The 24747-nt window shown below is 37.1% G+C and overlaps 1 protein-coding gene across 3 annotated transcripts in view; it reads right to left on the minus strand.

Moving 5' to 3' along the window:
- The window catches only part of LOC108712345 (FERM domain-containing protein 4A), a 222591-nt gene that overhangs the window by 148069 nt on the left and 49775 nt on the right, over positions 1 to 24747 (minus strand). The window contains exon 1 of one of the 3 annotated variants that reach the window (XM_041588461.1): positions 18036 to 18269. The exons of 1 other annotated variant lie outside the window; for it this stretch is intronic. In XM_041588461.1, the coding sequence (XP_041444395.1) occupies positions 18036 to 18221 (186 nt within the window). In that variant the 5' untranslated portion in view covers positions 18222 to 18269. Of the gene's footprint in view, positions 1 to 18035; positions 18270 to 24747 lie in introns of those variants that run through there. One more of the 3 variants, XM_041588460.1, reaches the window with a different exon arrangement.

Genomic DNA, 24747 nt, shown 5'->3' on the forward strand with positions numbered 1-24747 from the left:
ATTCCTTTGTTTTTGCTTTCTCGTACAGAGAATGTTTCACAGTGACTGTTACAACATGTTCTGCCAAATATGTTGCACTGCTTGTGCTCAATATAAATTACTGACAGGCTGTTACAATTAGGGTTGCCACCTGGCCAGTATTTTACTGGCCTGGCCATTAAAAATGATGCTTGATGGAAATGCTATTAATAGGTAAAAAGATAAAAACATAAAAAGGCCATTATTTTATCCAAAAAATATTGCCAAATTGTTCCTGCTGCTACTATACGAAACATGTGTGCCAGGAATATATTCAGATACAGGTCCCATGCTATGGGGCCCACCAAAAATCCTTTCACTCAGAAATGGTTGCATATATTATTATACATTAAAATAATTCACATATAATTCACAATATAATCCAATTTAAACTCTGCACATTTAGTAATTGCAGCTACTGCGTTGTGCATGTTACAGACTTTTCTTTTCAAGAGTTAAATAAAATATGGATAGTTGTCTGTTATTACTGGGTACTGTAATATGGTATAACCAGCATGAAATATAAAGGATGGCTCTTTCTTGCACGTTACTAATCACAGAATTAAACAAATAAAATGACTCTCCTGTTAACCCAACATGCCTGCCATGTGGAAATCAAAACTAAAATGCTGTGGAAATGAATTTAAAGAGTAATAAATCCTATTGATAATATTTCCCATTTCCCATGTATCCCCTGCATTCAGCGAGTCCCGAAATGTTGGCACTAAAAAAAAGAAAAATTGATTCTCATTGGTTCAACTGCTAACCAATCCAACACACAGACACAGACATATAAATCAACAGCATGTGGTGAATTACTTCCAGACTTAGCAAATAATTTTTGGAAAATACCCAAACTACTGAGAAAGAAAGAATCCTGAGGCTGCTGAATCCATAAAATAATGTTTATAATACAAATAATATTAATAATATAAAATAATAATCATCATATGTATTAGATACAACCCTGGTTGCTGCTATAGTTTCATGTGAGCACCATACTAGTGTAGCTTGGATTTCAGATCCTGCACTGTAGAGAAAGGGTTATTTAGAATAATTCCCTTTCAATTAGACAATAAAATGAATACTGTTTGCGATAATCTGCATAAATCAAAGAATAACTACCAGAAAAACAGGATTTGGATGAAAAATTTATGTTCTTTTTTTAGTATGAAGAATGAAGCCCGTTTCTAACTTTTTCACAGTTATTCACTGAGAGTTAGGCCATGTCTGTAAGGAGGGCCCTAAGGGAATACAGTCTTTTTTCCTTGCTCTGGGAAGAGTTAGCATAATTCTAATGCACTAATTGCAAACAGGTACTCTGCAGTGTTTGTACTTCTGGGAAAAGCAGAATTGCATTTTACTTATGGCAAAGTCTTAGGTCACAAGCATATAAATTGCACAGCTGCATCTCCTGGTGAGCTGGGAATCATTTTTAATAAACACTATGATAAGTAACTGAATTTTCATCAACCCAGCGACATATGTTAAAAGGCAAAATCCTCCCCTTTATATCTACAGTGACACAGGGTTTTGGAATCATTCCTTAGCTTGGGTAGCAATGTACTTTTCAAAGCCTGGGAAAGAGCTAGTCTGCAACTGACCTCTAGATTAATCTCTCCAGTAAAAGGCAAAGGAAGCAATTTTAGAAACATTACAAACAATCTTGAAAGTCATTAGGATGCCGAGCCTATAGCCTTAAATTTGCTCTGTTTATAGATGCTGCAGCTATAATTTATCTATATTCTGTTCTGGCTAACTGAAAGCTCATACTATTTCTTTCTAAGTTGTCAATGGCAATTGGCAAACAAAACTCCATGTTATCAAGATAATACTTTCCCAAACATAATATGCACTGTCATATAACAAAACTGCCCAACATGTAACCCTCTAGCAGCAGTTCCAGTTCCAACAACAAGTCTAGGTTTTCTTTAGCAGATAGTTTTAGTTTAGCAGAGAACACTAGCAGGGACCATCATGCTGCAGAGCCAAACCAAAAAGGTAAAAATGTAATGTAACCACACTTTCAAAATCTGAAGTAAAGACCTGCATGGGATTAACTGGGTGGACCCAGGCCTTCCACCTGCATCCAAGGGCATGGTAAGGCAGAGCACTCTGGACTAACTTCAGCCTACCATCACATTTGAATTTACCTTCCCACAATCTGGCCAATGCCTGCACTTTTTGTAGGTGTGTGAACCACTGCAGAAATCTACTCTGAAGTTTTATAAAGGTGAAGAAGGGTTAATAGACCCTCAATTTATCAAACATCATGTTGACAATCAAATTCAGATTAATTTTAATGTATGTATATTTAATGTACACAACATAGAAATAAGGGCAGGCCATTGGGTGTCCTCTTTTTATTTCAACCCGCAGCTCACTTTACATGCTAACAATGGTCCTTTCCATTTAGCTGACCACCCATAGGCAGATCAAAATGCTCACCCATTTGACAATTGTATCTGGGTCCAATTAGCAACAACCATAGTCATTTTTGTAATAGGATTATACACTCACATAACCCATACCGGTTAATAAGATAAACGTCCAATTACTGTAGAATTGTACCAGACACAAGACTTTCATCCTTACAGGCATGACTAAGCACATTTGCCCTATCAGGGTTTTCTTTTTTTCTTTATGACTTGGCAGGGGGTTACTAAACACCTAGTGCTTTTATATCTTTGGTGAAGCTCTCCCTATGCTGAAGATTAGAGCATGCAGATCTGGACTCCTCAATTGAACTACTAAATCTCTAATACAATTTTTTGTGCTGCATATATTACTAACATGATATGAGAAACTGGTCACTAAAATCACTAGTATCGTTTTTTGGCAACTGGTCTGCAAAACCCATTTATTGAGATTTCTCAGCATGTTCTATCACCAGCAGTTTCCATTTGGCCAATTGGATATGGTTGATGTGTTAATATATAAATCCCAAAGATGGAAAGGCCTTGGCCTAGATGTTTATGCGCCAGAATAGGGCACCTGGTGCCCATGTGTCAGGCCTCATCTGTCCAGAGTCCAGATGTGAGGAGACGAGGTCCAGCAGGAGTGTCACAAGCTGTGGCAGACAATAGTAATAAGAGTGAGTAGGCAGAAGAGTAGTTGGAAGGCAAGCCGGGGTCGGTGCAGGCGGAGTTCAGTCGTTATCGGTAAGGCAGGCAGAGGTCAGATGCAGGCAGAGTTCAGTCGTAAACGGATAAACAGGCTGGGGTCAGATGCAGGCGGAGTTCAGTCGTAAGTCGAGATTCAAAGCCGAAGTCAAAAACCAGAATCAAATAGTCAGGATTCCAAAAGGTACAGGAGCAGGTTTTTCATCAACAAGCACAGAGCCTTTTAAAGAGGTATTTTGGCGCCAAGCGTAATGATGCCTGCGTCCTGCGTCATCACGCCTCGCACGTTCACGTTAGCGGGGGTTTTGACGCCAGCATCTGTTTCGGTGCGCAATGTAAGATGACGCACATGCGTCTGCATCGGCGTCCGTCTTGGCTCGTGCGCTCATGCGCGCTGAAACCTCACACCATGCTCATGCACTGCCTACACAATTTCATACCTGTAAAAAAAGAAAAAGGACTGACCCATATATTTGCACCCTCCCATCTCAATGCGTCCGAAGGCTCATATATACAATTAAAACATAACTTTTATTAACCAAAGTAAATTAAAAGTAGTCCAGTATACAACAATTAAAAACAGGTCTTTCTTTTAAGCTGGTTAGGCAGGGCGTCATAAAAGATTTAAGAATAAGGGCCTGATACTCACAAACTGGGAGGGGATGCATGGTGCGTGAAGGGGTTGGTGTACAAGTGGATTTTGGGGTAGTGTCTGAAAATTGTTCACTAATTACTCTACAGTGCCTTCGGACAGTGCTAACCTACCGCTAGATTAAGGGGCAAATATCCACAAACCGGGAGGGTTTGTGCTGTGGGTGAAGGGGTTGGGTGTGGAAGTGGATTTTGAACAGTATTCGGAAACCGCTTATCAATTGCTCATAAGTGCCTTCAGGCAGGGTTATCCAACCGCTACTTTACAGTGCTTCCATTAATAGTAATATACATAGATGGAATGGATTCCAATTCAGTGGTTCACACATATTTTTATGCAATTTCGATCTGTCTATCCTCTGGGAGGGGATCTATGCAGGTGAATGGGTTGGTGGTTTAATGAGTGGGTGAACTGATCGATTCCCTCTATTCACTCAACCTCCTACTGGGTTATACCTGTGGTTGTAATACAACATATCAGGTTAATAGACTAATTTCCCAGTTCTAATACAGCTGCTGGTGCATATTACCAGCCCATTGCCTCTTGTCAATCCATCTCCCTGTCTTTAATCTGTTTTTAATTGTTGTATACTAGACTATTTTTAATTTACTTTGGTTAATAAAAGTTATGTTTTAATTGTTTATATGAGCCTTCAGACGCATTGAGATGGTGCAAATATATGGGTCAGTTCTTTTTCTTTTTTTACATATGATTTATCCACTTGACCTTGCACACCATCCACTGTTTTACATATTTGATGGGAGGTTCTTCCCAACACTATTTTCACAATTTCATACCTCCCAACTGTTCCGTTTTCTGAAAGACAGTCCTGATTTTGACAGCTCTGTCCGCAGTCCTGCGTTTCTTTTTGATCTCCTGCACTGACGCCATAAAAAGTTTCTGAAACGTAATTAAAATAAGAGGCTTTTTGGCAGAAAGCCCAGACCCCAGAACACAGAGAAGCTGCATTTTAATACATTTGTAACTATTTAATATTAGCAGGTCTCTTGGGAAAAACTGACACAGCTTAAAGGGCAATTTCAGCTGAATTAGCAAAACTGTTATAACACATAAAACATGGCTCTAAAACTCTCAGAAATGTGTTCAAACTTTCATAAACTGCCAAATTTAGTAAAATGGACATGGTAATTAGTGGGTGTGGCCATAAAATGGGCGTGGTCATACTATTTTTCCACACTATGGGTGGCTGATGTTTTTGTCCCTCTTTAGATTTTCACATTTTGAAAGGTATGCAATTAGATTTTGATGAGGAACGGGGAATGTGGGGAGTTCAGTGAGATCTAGGAAGTGCAAACTAGAAAGTGAAAGTAATTGCCTGCACCACCTCAATGCCTAAGGCAAAGCGGAAGGGGTAGGCAATATATGATTGACAGACTTTTATACCAGGTATTGAGGTTTTAATAAAAGAAAGAATTTGGAATTATTGGTTAATACAAAAAGTAGTTTGAAGTAGAAAGTGATATTCCCAAAACAATTTGCAAATGGTTTTCATTTTTTATTTGTCTATGGTTTTAGAGTTATTCAGTTTTTTCTTCAGAAGCTTTCTAATTTGCAATATCAACAATCTGGTTGCTAGGGTCTAAATGACACTAGCAACCATGAAATGATTTGAATAAGAGACTGCAATATGAATAGGCCTGAATAGAACAATGAGTAATAAAAAGTAGGTATTACTATAAAATTATAGCATTACAGAGAATTTAATTTTAGATGGGGTCAGTGACCCTCATTTGAAAGCTGGAAAGCGCCAGAAGGATAATAATTCAAAAACTATAAAAAATAAATAAATAAATAAATAATGAAGACCAATTGATAAGTTGCTTACAACTGGTCATTCTATAACACACTAGAAGTTAACTTAAAGGTGAACTGCCCTTTCAATAACTCTTAGCAATACGCTCTTAAATAATGCTCACTACCTGAAATGCATCTAAATAAATCATCAAATACATATCCATACCTGGTTTCTACAGTATGAAACTCCATTTGTTAACACTACATTAAGGTTTCCTTCCCATCGATTTATAATTATTGCAGTTTTACTTGAAGGCCCCTTAGGTGTATGGGCAGGCTCTTTTTGGATGGACATGAATCTGTGAAATTATTGCTGCCATAAACACAAGGAACTTAGTACCTTCAAATAAATCTGATCTTGAAAAATTCTGAATGACGCCTTTGATGTCTGTTATCCAGATCACATATCTTAAAAATGGGAAATCGGTGTTTGAAATGAAGAGCAGATGGGAATATACTCTACCAAAAGCTCATTCCATATTCTGCTCATCCCTGCTGCCTTGCAAACCGCTTTATTTTAAAAAGAAGCACAAAAGGAAAACTTAATCTTCGCTTGGGCTGTGCGACATGATAAAATTATTGGTTGGGTGTGACAATGTTTTATTTCCAAGTTAAACAGGAAAGACAAAAACCCAAAGAATCAGTTGGTGAATCACTCTACAACAGCATCTAGCTGAAGCGCACTGAGCTATTCAGACAACCTCTATTAACAGCCAACATGGAGGCTGGAAGGACTTGATTTAGAAAGCTATGACTCATGCCCTGCTAGGGCTGCCATCTCCCACCCTATGAGACACACTATTCAATAGCCCTTATCTTTATACACAAAGATGTATATCCACTCCTATCACTGCCCTGCTTCCTGTCATTAGGGATCTCATCGTCTGTTTAATAAGCACATTTTCTCAAGTGTTTAACTGTTTGGGGTTTGCTTCCTGGCTGTAATTAAATAGGCTGCAGCTGCAAGCCAGTTAGAAACATACTACAAAATATAGTAATCCAAGATCCACCATTGCTGGGACGTATGACAATCTAGAATTCAAAAATCATAACAAATTCATGAGTTTCTGGTGGTCCGAAGACCCAGTAAAATGTGCAGCACACATGGACATATTGCTCTGTAACATGCAAAATGTGTTCTAAGTCCTAGGACAATTTTATGTGTGTGTATATATATATATATATATATATATATATATATATATATATATATATATATATATATATATATATATATATATATATATATATATATATATATATATATATATATATAGACAGATAGGAGCACTACCCTTTACTGCAAAGTTCAGCTGTCCTACAAAGGCACAGCACTCATTTGAGACCTACTGCAAATAAATAAATCCAACGTTTCGAGCTCTACTGTGCTCTTCCTCATGGACAAACAAATTGCATATATATATATATATATATATATATATATATATATATATATATATATACTGTATATATATATATATATATATATATATATATATACACATATATATATATAGTGTAATTGGCCAGCTTAAATATATTGCAATATATGGACAAACAATCCCTGTTTTGTTTAAAGGGTAAGGCATTTTTCAGTAGCAGCATGCACAAATGTCGCTGTCTTAAATATATTGATAATGGGTTGAGTGCAGAGGACTCTTGTATTTGACTATATGTATTTTGTGGTCACAGCCTCATTGCACCCCCGCTTAATGGTTTTAAAAAATAGTGGTGAGCACAACTTTCCCTTGTTTGTTATAGTTATACAGGAGCAGTGACCAGCTCCATGTTGTAGCTCCCACCCTTCCCAGCTATAGTCAGGTGATCCCACTGGTGTCTAATAAAAGGGCACTGTCTTAAATATATTGATAATGGGTTGAGTGCAGAGGACTCTTGTATTTCACATATATATATATATATATACACAGTCCATCGGGTGGCACACCGCTTGTCTCTTTACTACCTAGGTGCACAGTAAAAAAACATGTAGCATTCAAAAAGAATAGCAACACAGAGATTTTAGTGAAACAAATAAAGTATTGTATTCATGAGTGCATATACATATATATACATCTTAGAAGCAGAACAGAAATATTGACACTCAGCAATAAACACAGGCACTTATAACTACTTATTATGACTCCATTAAAGAGTTACTTTCCACCCACCCCATATTTAAAAATGTGTACCAAGCAACTTTCCAGTACGTTAATTAAAAATGTAAAAAAATTTAAACATGTTTGAAAAGGTACTTGCATTTGAAAGCAGTATTTTTACCATTTGTCTTGCTACTGAAAGCAATATCTGTTTATAGTCTCTGCACTTCTTGCTATTTCAAAAACTCGTAGCAGAAGTCAGTTCCACTCCAGGTCTGTGAATAAACTGCTGCTGCTACAGCAAGAAATGAAGAAAATATAAACAATCAGACATACTGCTTACAGAAGCAATTTTTGAAAAACTATTCAAGTTTCCATTATCCCCTGACATATATAAGAGGTGAAGATCAGTTAGACTCCCATCACTGGAAGAAAAACCAAGAATTCATAAAAAGGGTCAAGGAAGTTTCCATAGTTAGAGATAAATGTAAAGCTCTCTAGTGCCATGTAAGGTTTTGGATCATATATAAGTAACTTTAAGCTTTTTGTGTAAAAAGGAACAAACTGGACTCCTGCCAATAATAAATGTGCAAATCCACAGATTGGGAATTTGAATCTAAACATACTGGGAGGTTAACTAAATCAATGTTGCATCTGTTTGACATATAGACCAGAAGCAGAGGGCAAGTTTCCAGAGGTGTCCATAACTCTGCCAAAAAACAATGTGTAATATTTATGTGTCCAAAGGGAAAAAATGCACATACAAAACCATGACAGGTGTATATGAAGATCTTTGATTATAGCTTTCTAAAGGGCTTTTTTATTTTTTACATACGGTAATATAAGAAACAAAGCAACTTTCCTATAGACATTAAGGAAAGGTTTTCAGTTTTAAGTTATTTGCAAATGTAGTTACTTGTTAAAAAACGTTTTTTCAGAGTGGTATAGATTCCTTTTCCCTCTGTTTCATATACACACCATCCACCGTGTATTAGTATTCATAAGCATGAAGAGTCGAAACAGACTGGAACATAGGCAGTACTTTTCTCTGCAATCACCCTTTATTGGTGTTAAATCATGACATGTTTCGGGAAGAAATCCCTTTTTCACTTCAAGTATCACTTGAAAAAGGGATTTCTTCCAGAAACATGTTGTGATTTAACACCAATAAAGGGTGATTGCAGAGAAAAGTACTGCCTATGTTCCAGTCTGTTTCGACTCTTCATGCTTATAAATGTAGTTACTATTGCAAACAGGGCCATGTTTAGATATAGTCAGTGGAAAAAATGGTTTAGATATATATGCACCCATAGGGGAAGCCTTTGGCAGCACTAATAGGTTGTTAGGGCAAGGAGATGAATTAAAACAGACATATACAGATATTTTACCTGTTATCCAGAATGCTCTGGGGCTTTCCTGTAATTTTAATCTCCATATAGTAAATCTACTAAAAAAATGATTTAAACATTAAATAATCCCAATAGGATTGTTTTGCAACCAATGTGAATTATTTAAATCTTAGTTAGTATTAAGTACACAGTTCTGCTATATTATTACAGAGAAAAAAGGAAATCATTTTTAAAATTTTTAAAATTATTTTTTTTAAATGGGGTCTGTGGGAGATGGCCTTCCTATAATTTCTAGCTTTCTGAATAATGGGATTCCAAATAATGGATCCCATACCTGTACGTTATTTATGGCAATTACAGTTTCAATTAACTTTAAAACCATTAAATGTTTAAGCAATCTACATTAAAAATTTGGTTAGCATTATATTTTAGTTCCCTTTGCACTATTCAGGGGAGACATGTTTAAAAACAGTTTTTATAAAAATGTCAGGGTGGACCAATGCAACATTCTGATTCAGATATTGTCAATCGTACATTGATAAATAACATTTAGTACACAAGGCAAAAAATGGCAACATTTTAAAGTTTCTGCAATGCAAATTCTTCTAATGAAAATTTAGTCTGGGCCCCGCTATGAGAACCAATGCTACACAATCTAGTACCCTTTGCCTTAGGGTGCACCAGTCAGTGGACCTGCCGGACCAAAATAGACCAGATATTGATCAGACAGGTTTGAAAATTCCATCTGGGTGAGGACCACATTGGCTTGTTGATGCAGTCCTCACCTCTGTATTTGGCGTTGTTGTGATTTTATCGAATCAGTCCAATATCGATCACAACAAGGTGGACATATTAAGGAGAGATACTCTTGGTGATCTCACCAAACGAGCATATCTTTTAGTGCACGGTCAACTTAAAGGGGTTGTTTACCTTTAAATTAACCACTTTGCCTTTAGTTTTCATTTTTGTTTTTGCGTTATTTAGCCTTTTCGTTCAGTAGCTCTCCAGTTTGCAATTTTAGAAATCTGGTTGCTAAGGTCCAAAGTGCCATAGCAACCATGCATTGATTGGAATAAGAGACTGGAATATGAATAGGAAAGGGCTTGAAAAGAAACATGGGTAATAAAAAGTAGCAATTACAATAATTTTGTAGCCTTAAAGAGAATTTGTTTTTTAGATGGGGTCAGTGACGGAAATTTAAAAGCTGGAAAGAGTCACAAAAAAAGGGCAAATTATTTAAATTCTATAAGAAAAAGTGAAGGTTTATTGAAAAGTTCATTAAAATAAGACATTCCATAACATACTAAAATTTTAATTTAGCCAAAAGGCAATCTTACAGTTAAAAAGGAACATGAACATTATCTAAAAAAAAAAAGACAAAAGACAAAAAAAAACAGATAAGCTCTGTCCAGTACAATGGTGTTTTATCTGCTATTGCTATGTAACCTGTAACTTTTTCTCCTTTTTTGCAGCCAGACATCAGGCTACACATAAATGCCGTAGTTTCTATAAATCGAGTGTACCATGAGTAAACCATGGGTGAAAGTATTCTTAAACCTCACCTATGGCTTAAGCCACTTCACAACGGCTAGAAGTTATGGGAAATTTCACAGTTCCAGAATCAAGTTCACTGGATACAATATGTCTCACTGATCTTTCCATAAAAATGAAAGTGATTTATTATATGACAACTTGGTACTGTTTACAGTAAATTCAATTAACTGCTTGGGAGCCCTTGCTCTGCTTAATGCTGGGGTAGCACAGTGATTGGAACTTCTTACAGATCTGTTTCCTTTCTTATTAATAGCAGCTCTGTTATCTTTATATACACTTATGAAATGGGGATAAGTCTTTTTCAGTTTTTCAAAATTAGATGAATTGCAACTATTTTCATTTAGCAGTCTTCAGAATACTACTAGTCTGGTTTATGAGATCATGCATTAACTATAGTAGAATCCCCATTTTAGGGAGACCAGAAAAAATTATTTAAAATCCAGGAAAATGTAAAGGAAAAATTTGGAACAACCAAATACGGTATGGAATTTGTGTTGTGTTAAAATGGGTATTTTCACATAAGTAAAATAGACAGCCTTATACGTTTGACTTCTATTGTACTTAATCATTAATTTTACAGATACAAAGAAGTATAAACTTACAAATAAACATTAATAATAATATAACATGCACTTTGTATAGCACTGATTCTACAAAGGAGTGGGTGAGACCCTTTTAATAATTATATTTATTAACTTCATAATGCAGTGAGGACAGTGTGATATACTGATTATATAAAATATATGCGTTTTATTTTATATTTTTATTTATTTCACTGCACTTCCTCTTGTTATTTGACTCATAGGGGGGAATTCACAAAAGTGTCGGTAAAATAAGTCACCCAGAAGTGGCGGTCGACAAATTTGTAAAATGTCGTATGAACGGCAAATTCACAAAAGCAGATGTTACCATCTGTGAATGTCTCGTAAGTCTGTCAATTTTCTAAAATGTCGTATATCTTTTCATCGTACAAACGACATTTACCAAGACTTTTTAAAAGACAATTTGACTGACATTTTCATTTTGGAGAGCCTAAAGTGTCTGAAAAATTGTCGGTAAAAAAAATGAGTTTACGAGTAATTCATAAAAATGTCGGGAAAAGTGGCGCCGAAAAAGCCACGCCCACTTTTAACGACACTAATTCAAAAGTGTCGTAAGTGTCGGAAAATTGGCGGAGAAATGCTCTGTGAATTTGTCGGCTGCTGCTACGACACTTTCTACGACATTTTAAAGACATTTTTTCGTTCCCGACACTTTTGTGAATTCCCCCCAAAGTGTTATTATATGATGTTTGTTTAGTGTTTATGGGTTTTTATGCAGATTTCTATATACATAAGGTGAAGTACATTTAAATAAGAATTATGCAATGAGCACTTTTACTTGGTAGAATATTGTGTCAGTGCTTAAATTACCCTTTTAAATAACATTTTTCCTTCAAACTTCTACCAACCAAAGGTCAGATATATTTGTTTATGTTTTCTGCTCTTATAAAAAGAGCATAACTTGCTCACTATACAACATCATTAGTATATTAATTATATGTGGTTGACAATGGTTGTACCTTTATTTAATATTTAAAAACATGTATATCACTTGTGAAAATCAAGTAGTTTGCGGTTAAAGGGACATTTGGGTTTGTAAGAGAAAGCAAATGATAAAGCATTTTCGCTGTGGCAGCTGTTGAAAATTGAGGAGGAGAGAATAATGCTCTTTTCCGATTATACCAAAGGAACCCAGGAGATTCACAGACTTACACAAAGTCACACTGGGATGAAGTGAGAAAACCAGGATTATAGTCGTAGAAGATTAATTGTCCACATCCTACATGTATATATATTCAACAGCCTATTCTACAGCAAAGACCATGGATACAAAACAAATACTGTAAGTCTGGGTTGTAATTCATAAACAGATATAACTTATGTCCACTCAACAATAAACTGCTTATTGAAGGGGTGGTTAATTTGTAGTATGTTTTAGAATGTCCTTTTCTTAGAAACTTTTTAACTGATCTTTATTTTTTTAATAAGTAATATAAATATATACACAGGTTGCAAAACAGCCCCTATGCTTTCCGGTGTGTGTGCACCCAGAGATACTGCATGAGCCTGGGTGCAGATGCATTGAGCGTATTTCAACAACAGAACATATAGTCAAAATCTGCTCTGTTAGATTTTCCCACTAGAATGTTCACAATCACTAGAATGTTCACAATAACGCTTATCATGTGGCTCTCAAGCAGTTGTCAAACTTCAGTCACATCAAGCTGATGGGATTTGTAGTTAAGCAATGTCTTGAGGGCCAAAGAACAAACACCCCTTTAACATGACAGGTATAGATAACTACATATAAATGTAAGCACTTAAGAGTCCAACAACCTGGATAGAAAAACATCCTCTCTTGCAGGTGTGCCCACCAACTGCCTTTAGGCAGGCGTGCAAACTCAAACACGCAAAGCATTTTCTTATATAAGTAAGTGATTTTCAAGACTCAGTGTTTTTCTGCTGCTCTTATTCCAGCTCCAATAATAGATCAAAGTAAAAGCATATTATTGTTAGCAAGGACAATAAACTTAAGCTTAGATGTATTAAGCGAACGCAACAACACAATTTGAGACTTGCCTAAAGTATGCCATTATGTAACGCTCATGTGCAAAGAAGAAAATACTCTCCTTAACTCATTTGTTTTTGTGCATCACTAGCGAACCTCAGTGAATGGACCAATGGAATAACATTTCTATTTATACTGTCTGGCAAAGATGCCTCTGAATGTAGCTGCAAACTATGCCCATGAAGCATTTGCATTCATACTATCTTTCTCTAAGGGGACGTGGATACATTCCAAGAGACTGCTTCAGTGCCCAGGAATTGATTTAATATGAATTATGTAATTCATTTAACCTGCCTAGTTTGCAGCCAGCTTTAGAGGCAGAGTTAATTAGGAATTAATATAGATACAGTATTCGTAACATAACATGGGTGCCTGCTTATTGCAGTTTGCATAGCAAATGTATAGCACAAAAGCAGGGCCAAATTTCTGTGAAGATTGTACATAAACTAGTGTGGTTGCTTAATAACGGTTTTGAATAAACAGGCTTTATTTTTTCATCATTTAATGAGGTTTATTAAAGGTCCACTACAGATGACGGGATTTGTTATAACAGCAATTGTTTCCATTTACAGTAGTCTGGTGTTTTGAGGCCAGAAGTAGCTTCCTGCTCTGCAGTACATGTGAAGTACAGTAATGTGAAGAGCACAAATTTAGTTTGCATTATTAAAAAGTACTTCCTCCTAACAAATAGACAATAAGGTTTTTTCATGAGGTATCAAATGGATTTTCCTACAATAGCTTTGGATTTAGATGTGGTTACCTAATAGCTATCATGTTGCTGTTACTTTGAAAGAGATATGAAGTGAAAAATCTGAATCTATCCTGGTATGAAATATAGGGCAGCTGACAGGGCTAAATGGATGAATGGTGCCTTAGGCTTTGTTCTGCATGTTGTGCTCTTGCACTGTCCTCAGTTCAACTACAGATGCATTTAGTGTCCAGGAAGGAACAGAATGCTGACAGTACAGCAGTAAGGCTCCATAAAATGTATATTAATTGTGTTTAACACAGGTGCTTTAAACTCTGTGTTTTTAGTTTCCAAATATTTGATGTGCCCAGGCCAGAGCATGTCAAGCACTAGCATATATACTTATCAAACAACTTCTTTACTGAGAAAACACTACCATACACTAAAAACAAGCATGGGAGCTTTTCCAAGCAACTATTGAATGACATATGCTGGCACAAGCACTTGTCAGGGGTTTTGTTGTTATATGGGACACTCTAATTTTTACTTTTCAGCCGGTCAAGAGAAGCAACAGCCCACAACTTGTGTCAGGTGGTTGCGGTAAAAAAATGTGCATATAAGAAAGGATGTAACATAACATAAATGTGTTGCCTGTTACTTAATCATTTATAGAACATGCAATCTGCTATTTTAATTCAAATTGCCTATCATTATGTTAAATGATGTATTCCAGGAACTAAATAAGTGACTAACAGGTTTTACTGCTGCTATGGGTAACAATTAGGAAATTGGATTAACCTCAAGAGGCACACAAGTGATGTCACTGTAATGACTACTACAGATATAGCTGGGAGAGAAGCAGACATTGCATACCTTCTTCCAAAGCAGGTTGTGGAGAAGTGGTGAGGAGAGAGAAGAGCCGAGTCAATCCTATGCAACCACGCACGTTGCTAATAAAACTAAATTAAGCACATCTCTAATGTGACACATATGCCTGGCAGGATCATGGATGGTCCACACTTTTGACAATGATCAGCCCCTTCTAACCTGTGTCTTACAGGACTATAGTCCTATATCCTGCACCATAATTACATATTCAGAAAAAACAATTGGATGTGGACATGCCTAAAGCAAATCAATCATGGAAAGTTAAAGCACACAGTTTTGTGTTGATCAAAAGTAAAGATAGTGGGGGCCAGGAGCTGGAAATTTACTTTCAAATTAAAGGTGGGTTCCAAATTGATTATTCTACACAGCATAAGCCAGAAGATTTCTAAAAAATCATACATGACACACATTTGGTGAAAGATACAGAACCTAAGATTTTGTATAATTTGCAAATATAGCACATGGATGTAAGTATCAACCAAAAGCTTTCCACCCACACCTACTGTATGTGCTACATGTGTACTCCCCAGCAATTGTAACTGGTTGGTATTTGATGTTATCTGTGTAATTATTAACATATGGCAATCCCCACCTGTGATGTTAACCTAACAGCAACCAGTGTACAGATAAATTATTTTCCATGGCACTGCTAATGGCAATGATCAAATTCAAATGATTTATGCTACACATACAATGGGAAAATACTCTTTAGCCTCCCTTATGCAAAAAGACTGTATGTGTGCCCAAAATCGCGCTAGGGCAGCCTTTAAGCCAATCCCCTCACCCCCATGCTTACCTTGTTCTGTGTTCAGCTGTGGGAGAAGGGGGACTCATTGCTAGATCAGAGAGCACTATTGCGCTAGAAGAGCTGAATTTCTGGTATAAAATTGGAATTTAGTCTCTTAAAGTTACCACAGCCACCCGGGTAACCCCTGAGGCACAGTTCACACCTTGACTTGGTGGTAGAAGCATCCCTGTGTAAGCCAATAGTTTATTTAGATGAAGCCGTCCTTTCCTGCTCACTTGGTTTCATAATAGTAAAAAGTAAGCAATACAATTGGCAAATACACACATTTTTGATCTTGGCATTGCTGTTCTGTGTATTTTATAATTGATATTACTTTTATCCATCTGAGTGCCTTAATCTGATGAATTACAGTTTACACATCTGCTACCAGGCAAATGCTGGGAATTTTAGTAACAATGTAATCTGTGCCTGAGGCGATTTCAATGACAGTTCAATGCCAGAAATACAGTGTTTTGGAATGTACAAAGTATATTACAGCTGCAGCCTCTTTCATGGAAAAGTTGAGGGGTTAAGTGCACTTTACTTTCCCTCTGCAAACAACTGCTCTAAAGAGTCCTGGGCAGTCTTATTTACCCTCACCCCCTAAAATAGCTTTGGTCTTAAACAGGGCATTATACACCTATTCACACATATCCACAATAGTACAATAAATAGGACTTATGTTGAAAATTTATTCTGCCTATTCTTTTCATTGAAAATGACATAATTACCTCATGTTTTGCTACAGAAAAACAGAAAACTGTGTTTCCCATCTATAAGCAGGATAATTTGCTCAAATTGACATAATTAACTGTATAAACCAACCCTCCCTTCCCTAAGATACAGCCTTTGTTAGACTTTGAGATAAGGGGCAGCAGACTGGTTATTTGTTTTATTACCTGCACCTCCTCAAAACAGTGACTCGATAGAACTAAGAAGTTGTAAAGTAAAATTGGTTTCATTTGCTTGTTTAGTGCAAGAAATAAAAATAACAGATATTTATTTTTGGAACAATGGGCAAAATATATGATTGTCCCTATACATTCAGTTTATGTTGACATGGGGCTGAAACAGTCTTCGTTCCAGTTTTGGTCTCATTATATCATCTATTACAAGAGGCACAAAGGTGACACAGCTCACAGATGGATGTGACAGATGGGAAAAATTTTATTTCCTTTAAATTAAACACACCTGGATAATGGTAGCATTAGCAGAATCAGCACACAATTTATATAATAGATACTAAATAGGGAAGTACCACCAAAAGTAAAAGTTTGTGAATGACAACCCCCTGCAAAACTTTGCTTATGCTCACTCTACTCACTGCCAAAGAATGTTGGAACTTGTAGTTCAGCAATAGCTGCAAAATTATAAATAGGGTATTCCTGCAGTAGAAGAAACTAAATTCATTACTCAACAAGAGAAATATAGACATCAATTTATAACCATTTGTAATACTTTTAATGTGATTTATTTTCTGGTGTCTGTCAGAGTCAACTGCTATAACTGGGCAGGCTGGACAGAACATGGTAAAGTGAAGTTCTCATACACCTCATGAGTTCTCATACACCTCATGATAAAAGGGCATGGTCGGATCCATGGTGTTGTGCTTTTCTCTCAGCTCCACATTGTGCTAGAATACCTCAGTGAAACATTCTGTTTATGATTAGCAAGGCTACATAACTATACAAGCAGTAAAAACCAAGCATGCATTTCTGCCATCATCAACAATAAAGACACTTTAAACAGAGCTCTCTGTATAAAATGTGGCGTTTCTACGAGTTTAGATCCTGGTTCCCTATAGGAGCACTACAATTCCCAGGATTTAGCAGAGTTCTCATTGCATCACTTGAAATTTCCCTTAGTTTAGCCCGTGGTTCTACAGAAGGATCAACAGAAAAGTACATATATCAGCATCCTCCAATAGTTTTTGACTTTAAGCACAGCGCTCAGTATAAACCAGAAAGTTTTATTAGTAGATTTTTGGAATAACACATACCACTTGCAAGCAACCTACATCTTGCAGAATCCCCTCGCAAGCACTGGTTTTAGCCATATACATCTTTGTACCTAGACTCACCATAAACATGTTCAGTTACAGAAGTTTTTAGAACAGTAAAGAAGCATTTAGCTAAGTTTGCCAGAATCAGGCTGGTGGGAAGACTTGCCACAAGTTGATAGGTGCCAGACATAAAGTTCTGTGATTAAAGACTGGATATAGGGAACATGCAATGGAAACTTCCCCAGTTACTTACTACTCACAGTGCATATTCCAAGTCTAAATTAATTCATAGAAGTTTTAAGTGTTAAAGAAGCAGTTAGACCCAGTTAAGCAGTAGCAGCACTGAGGCAGCAGCTTTCCTCTAACCCCAAACACCCATATCCACTTGAGAACAAGAGCTTAGGCTGCATTGTTTCCACAGTCCTTCCCCAGAGAGTGATAGGAAGCAGCTTACCATTTCTCCCCTTTTCCTTCTCAGAGATCCATAGGGTATCCTAAACAAAAGTCTGCGGGCCCTGCCCGGAGTCACGGCTGTCTGCAGCACCATGTCAGCTTGTGGCTCTGAGGCTATGGGAAGCAGAGCAGGGCTTCCTCTGCAATCTCCAGCAGCAGTAACGGCAGGCTCCTCGAGCTTTCTCATGTATCAGATGACGATGAGGCTGGATTTACTTTACAGACCTTTTTTCAGGATCAAGCTGTGGTTTGTGTGCAGGAGGGTGGGAGGGGGATACACACATTACCCACGTGAATGACTTAAGTAGTAAAGCTCTGCCCTGCTGCTGCTGCTGCACTTTTCCCCTGCTTTCCCTCTCCCTCTTCCAAAAACGTCACTCTCACTTCCAGCTACAGACGGTAACCAGGACACTTGTCTAATAAAAAGCTCTATCAGACATACTGTACCTCTGTCATGTGATCAGAGAGCCTCTTGTCCCTTTGGTTAGCGGAGGACAATGGGTCACGTGACTGCCCTAAAAGAATATCTGGCATGTCTCCATCTGGTGCTGTGATTAATGGTAAATCCTATGTCCAGATTTAACTTTCACTCTAGGGAAAGAATGTACTACACGGACAAACAATAGCTAACACATTATTTTTTTACAAATTTGCGAATTTCCAGTGAAATTCGCGAAATGGCAAGAAATTTGTGAAACGGCACCGGCGTCTCGTTTTTGACGACGGCGTCCATTGTTTACGCCGTTGAATTTTCACGGCGGTTTCGCAGATTTGTTCACCGGCAGCGAATTGCGGGAATTCGCCGCAAATTCTCGCCTGGTGAATAAATTTGCTCATCGCTATATGTAAATACTTTATATATATATATATATATATATATATATATATATATAAAGCAAAAAAAAATATATATATACATACAACCTTATTCTTGAACTATAGTAACTTGTAATTATTCTTTATGCTGAAGCTCCCATACCACTTGAAAAATGATGCCCATAAACTAACTCATAATACTCATAGATTCAAAGATACTTTTGCACATAGTGTCTAGATAATGAAACAGTGGATGGGAGAGGATTAGCAGACAATAACTATTGTATGGAGATGGCTCTATGAGTGTACCTTTGTTTTAGAAGTATCAAAAAAATTGACTACATGGCAGGTCTCATAAAGCACGTCAACTCAAAAAATGATTCTTTGTCTAATAAAAGAAAACACAATTATAAGAAAGTTTCCCATATGACTTCATTCAAAGTTGTCAAAAGTTATTTGTAAATTTGCTTAAGAGATACTGACACCTGAAAATTAACCTTTTTTTTTTTTTACATCTACCATAAGATTGACTTTGCATGCTTCTTAGAATTTTGCCATAATGTATCACCATGACCTATAGGTAACTTTTAATGTACATTCATATTTTAAAAAGTAGTTTTTTAGTATCAGTATCACTTTAAGTCCTGATTGTTACTTTTTAAACAATGTTGCAAAAACCAGTATCTTCCAGCAAGACATATGTGTTTATCGGTTGGCTTGTGCTTCATTGTTTCAAAAGACACAGCCATCAGGGCAGAAAATAGAAAGGGATAGACAAATGTTGCTTTCAATAGAAATACATACAAATAAATAACTTAAAAACACATAACATTTGTAATGAATGTATATTGCACAGTTGCTTAGAATTATTTTTTCGTTTATCAGACAAGAAAAAACATTTTTTGGGTTGACATGTCCTTTAAGATAGCAGCCATAGTATCAGTGGAGAAAAAAAGTCATAGCAGACATTGATGCTATACAGTATACACTATGGGTACTTCAGTCCAAATACACTGCTTGCATTTTCCTGGTGTTGGTGCATCTATCTCTCCTCCTGTTTCAAATGTACCAAATGATGCAGGAACTCTGGAGCTGGCACCAACTTCAAACTGACTGTAATTCCAGGGTTGCCACTGAGGGCTGCATCTTTTGCATCACTGAGTGTGGCTCCACCCCCTTTGCATCATGGACCACAACCTTTTGTTCCCACCCCCCACCAGCTGGATTTTTTTTTAGAAAAGATGGCAACCCTAGACCTGGGACAGACAAAAAAGAGCCGATCAGAGCTGGGTGGACTGATTGGAGATTACAGATTTACCGTCAGTTACATTGCTGGTAAATTAGTTATACCAGTCCCGGCCTTGGCTGGTATTTTGCTGGCTAGGACTGTAAAATTTCACCTGCCTAGTGGCAACCACACACAGCCTAAAGGATCATGTACAGATGCCATTTTAAAGTAAAACTATACCCCTCAAACAATATAGGTCTCTATAAAAAGATATTGCATAAAACAGCTCATATGTAAAACCCTGCTTCATGTAAATAAACCATTTTCAGTATAATATACTTTTTAGGTAGTATGTGCCATTGGTTAATCATAAATAGAAAATAGCCAATGGCACATACTACTAAAAAAGTATATTATTATGGAAATTGTTTATTGGATTGTATGATTCACAGTGCATACAAACATACCAAACTAACCATACATGTTTGGTCAGATGGGCCAATTAACAGTTCTGCTTCCTCACTTCTTCCTGCTGCAGTTAGAGTTGTAGTATATCTGGTCAGGTGATCTCTGAGGCAGCACACAGACCATCATAGTTCGAGGCAAGAGATGTAAAAGGACAATATTTATATTCCAGTTTGGTAAGAATCTTTAATATGCCACTTAATTTGATGTAATCTGTTGCTCAAGTATTAATTTTGGGAGTAAAGTTTGATGAACACAGAAAATTACAACTAAGACAACTGTGTCCTATTCAGGGCAAAACAAGTTGCAATCTTGGGGAGGGGGCTCTGATGTGGTAGTCCTGGTGGGCCCAGACACCCCCCAGTTCAACTCTGGTCACCTCCCTCCTTGGGTCCACAATTATTCTGGAATTGTGGAGAAAAAATTGTGGTGTAACTACAGAGGAAGCAGATGCCTTGGCTGCTGGGGGGGGGGGAGTCAGAACAGGAGAACCTGGACCACGGGGTCTGCTTGCTCTATAGTTCTAAAGAATTGTCCCCTCCCCAGTCACTCTCCTATCTGTGAGCGGACTCTAGGGAGGGAGGAAGTGGGCAGGTGAGATAATTGGCCCTCAGGGACAGGAGTCAGCTGTCAGGGGATAGTATGAATTGCTTTGCTCCTGTGCCTCTGTTAAGATTTTTTTTTTCAGGGGGCCCTTTGTTCTAAGTAAAAACATGGCGAAAAAGTCCAAAACTGCACTTGCAAGGCAATATGGAAAGAATACAAATAAATAATGATGTGTTTTACCACTAGTGATTTACATTTATGCCGATAAGAAGGTAACGAAAATGCCTGAAAAAGGGAACATATGTACTTGGACTGGGCTACCCTTTCTTGTGTGTAAAAATAGCCATACTAATATCTGGCTACATCTAATGTTTGGATGCTATGGCTATTCTCACATAAAATACTGTATATGTCAGCACTTAGTAAAGACAGAGCTCTTGTTTTTTTTTTATACATTTTCTGGCACCATAAATCGTATCCTGTTCCCACAAGAATATTTTACATAGGAAACCGTTGTCTCCTGGGTCCCACCAGTTCCATTCCAGTTATGTGTCTGTAAATTTAGCATGGAAGCCCTTTAACTGTCAGAAAGCACATGGCCCTCCGGCACTGAACACTTTTAGTAAATAATACTTTGCTGTAATTGTGTAGAATCTGATTCCCTATATTTAGCAGATAACCCTGGTGCTGCCTTTGGCGGTTAAAGGGTTATGGAACACATTCGTTTTATGTGAGGAACTCTTTGAATAAAACAATCATTCCTTGTTAGTAATCGGTTCCATATGTGTGTAGTTCCCAAAAAAAGAAAAGGACAGGAAAAGACGTAAGCATTTTTATAATAAAGCTCACAATGCTTCTTTATAAAGATCTGACCTTGTGTTACTATCTGAAAATGATCCAAGTATTGAACCAGATTGTTTGCCTTGCTAGAGGAAAAGATTTAATAAATATATTAAAGGTGTTTTTTTTTTTTAAAGGACAGCAAAACCTTCACACAAAATGAGAGTTTCAACAATAAAGTGGTAGTAGTTTAGGAAGGAGAAAACCACAGGACTAACAGTTTGGCAGCTAGGGCACTTGGCATCTTCTTTCTACTAAGCATAAATTTCACACAGTTCACAAGTTAATACTTTTCTAATTTCTGGGGCTGCCTTCTTCCTTGGGGGGGGGGGTCAAAGGAAGTGAAAGGGGGCCCAGCCTGAAGCCAACAAGATAGAGATTAGGGGGTGTATCCTTATTTCTTTTTAGATATTCCTAGAGGTATACGAGATACTGATACAATAACGTTTCAGGTTTGGATTTACATTTTCCTAGGGATCCTTACTTCCTTTCTGTGAGTGTCTGAAGAGTATGCCCTTGGAAAGGGACTATAAGGTCAAGAGCAGACAGAGTGTTGGCTCCACTGCTCTCAGCCTGTGTATTTTTTTCAGGCTGAGAGAAGCATACTCATACTCATACTGATACTGGTGGTCTTTAGATTCCTTAAAGATTGAAACCCATTGTATTCTACAGAGCTTAACTCTTATCTGCTGTGTAACCTGTGCCATTTAGCTCAATTCAAGGCAGCATTCATAGCTACACAGCAACTTATTTATATAAACGATAGTAAAGTTTCTGAAGTAAACACACCACCAGTTTTCCAATGCAGGGCAACAATATATTATATTTCAATTACTTTAAAACACTTTAATTATTTATGTTACTATTCCATTAATAAAAATAATAATATGTCTTTGTAGTCGGTCTCTGATCCCCAGATATCATTTTTGACCTTACATGCACATTGCAGTCATCCCAGATCTCAACTTAAAACAACACAAGTTCAGTGTCGGACTGGGGTGCCCGGGGCCCAACGGGCCTGCCACCTCTGAGGCCCCTAGTCATGAATTCTTCTACTGCTGACAAACCCATCCTGATGCACTGTGCACATTATGTACCTTTAACCTTCTTACATGAACACCACTAAACATTGTTACCGTTTCACTGCCCCTCCCCCCCATTTATTCTCTTCTAACTTCTCCTGCTACATGACTTTATGGACATCTCTCCCTCAGTTATCAGCCTTTGCCCTGTCTTTTATACCATTACATTAATCTCTGCATCTCTTTCCATGTTAATTAACCTCCCCCTTTCCCCCAATGTTCTAGTGCCTCTTCTTTCATAAGCCTTTGGCCATTCTTGACCTACATCCAAATATGTCTTTGCTTGTCTCTTTCTGCCTGTAAAATACAACACTGTGCATTCTTCTCTATCCAAATACATCAGCATTTGTATGATTGTACAAACTTGTTCATCAGCCTCCTCATCTGTAACACACTCTATAGCCAACTTCTCCAGCCACCAGCCTAGGCATTATTATCCTTGATTTATATAGCATATACAGAAAAACACTTTAACAAAATAAAATGCCATGCTGTGTTCGAAAGTGTCAAAAATACATATTTGAATGATGTTTTACCAATCTATGTCTTCAACCCCTAACTTTCATACAATTAGATCTTATGTTATGGGCTATAATATCTACCTTATCATGACAGACAAGGCTATGAAGGAAGCAGATGCCATCCATGATTTGGGCCCTCCTGGGCCCCCTGCAAAAGTTGCTTCCTTGTTAGTCTTAGAAACCCCTCTGGTTTGTCTTTCCTTACCCAGCAAAAGCAGGGGACTCGAGGTGGCAGTCAGGTGAAGGGAGGGCTCAAGAATGAGCTATTGTATTTTGGGCCCCTTCAAAGATGTTTGTGGTAGTGGTGGTGGGGGGTGCGCCATGGTTATACCACTGAACAACACTTAAAAAAATATGAAATCTCATGTGAAATAGAACTTCCTACCTCAAAGGGAAGATTATCCAAATATGAATTATATTTGTATGCAACACCTCCTCACTATTTGCCTTGCAAAATTAATAACAAACAAGCTCTTTAAACCAATTTTGAAAAACACAGCAACTTAGATGAAATTATACTTCAGGCTCATAAATCTACATGGCATGCCATTAGGGTTTTTTTTGGGGGGGGGGGGGTAAGCAGATCTGGCAACTGTGGAACATGAACCCATTAAGTTCTTGTAAACTGATAGTGGGATATAAACTGGCAGCTCTCAACATAGCAATTTGCACATGTATATATTACCACTAGTCCTCCCTCTATAAACCCATTTTATTTATATGTACATCTATATATTTATATATAGAGAGAAGTTGATATCAATTAATTTATGCTGTGGACTAACTTCATTCATTAAGCAAGCATGTCATCTACCTTTTACTACGAAGAAAGAAGAAAAATCTGTTTGTGCATAAAACTGCACATATTCTAAAGTTAGGTATTCCCTTACAGTTCTGCAGTATATTTAATGTTGGCTTGAAACAAAATGAACACATATGTCAGTATTATACATAATATTAACTTGCATAAATTATTTGGGGAATAAACTTTAAAATATAATTTTAATCCCTATTGGTGTTAACGGCATTTTAATAACCCGAGCAATTTCAAATACATAATTACACCATTAGTCAACAGTTAAATTAACATATGTAGAAGTAATAACAATTACAAATGGATTGAACAGCATATGTTATCACCTCTATAAGTTGTTTACTGAATGAGGACATTTGAAAAATAGGCACAGAAAACATATAATTGACTACAGGGAACAG

The sequence above is a fragment of the Xenopus laevis genome, chromosome 3S (genome assembly GCF_017654675.1).
Source record: "Xenopus laevis strain J_2021 chromosome 3S, Xenopus_laevis_v10.1, whole genome shotgun sequence".
Classification (NCBI taxonomy): Eukaryota; Metazoa; Chordata; class Amphibia; order Anura; family Pipidae; genus Xenopus; species Xenopus laevis.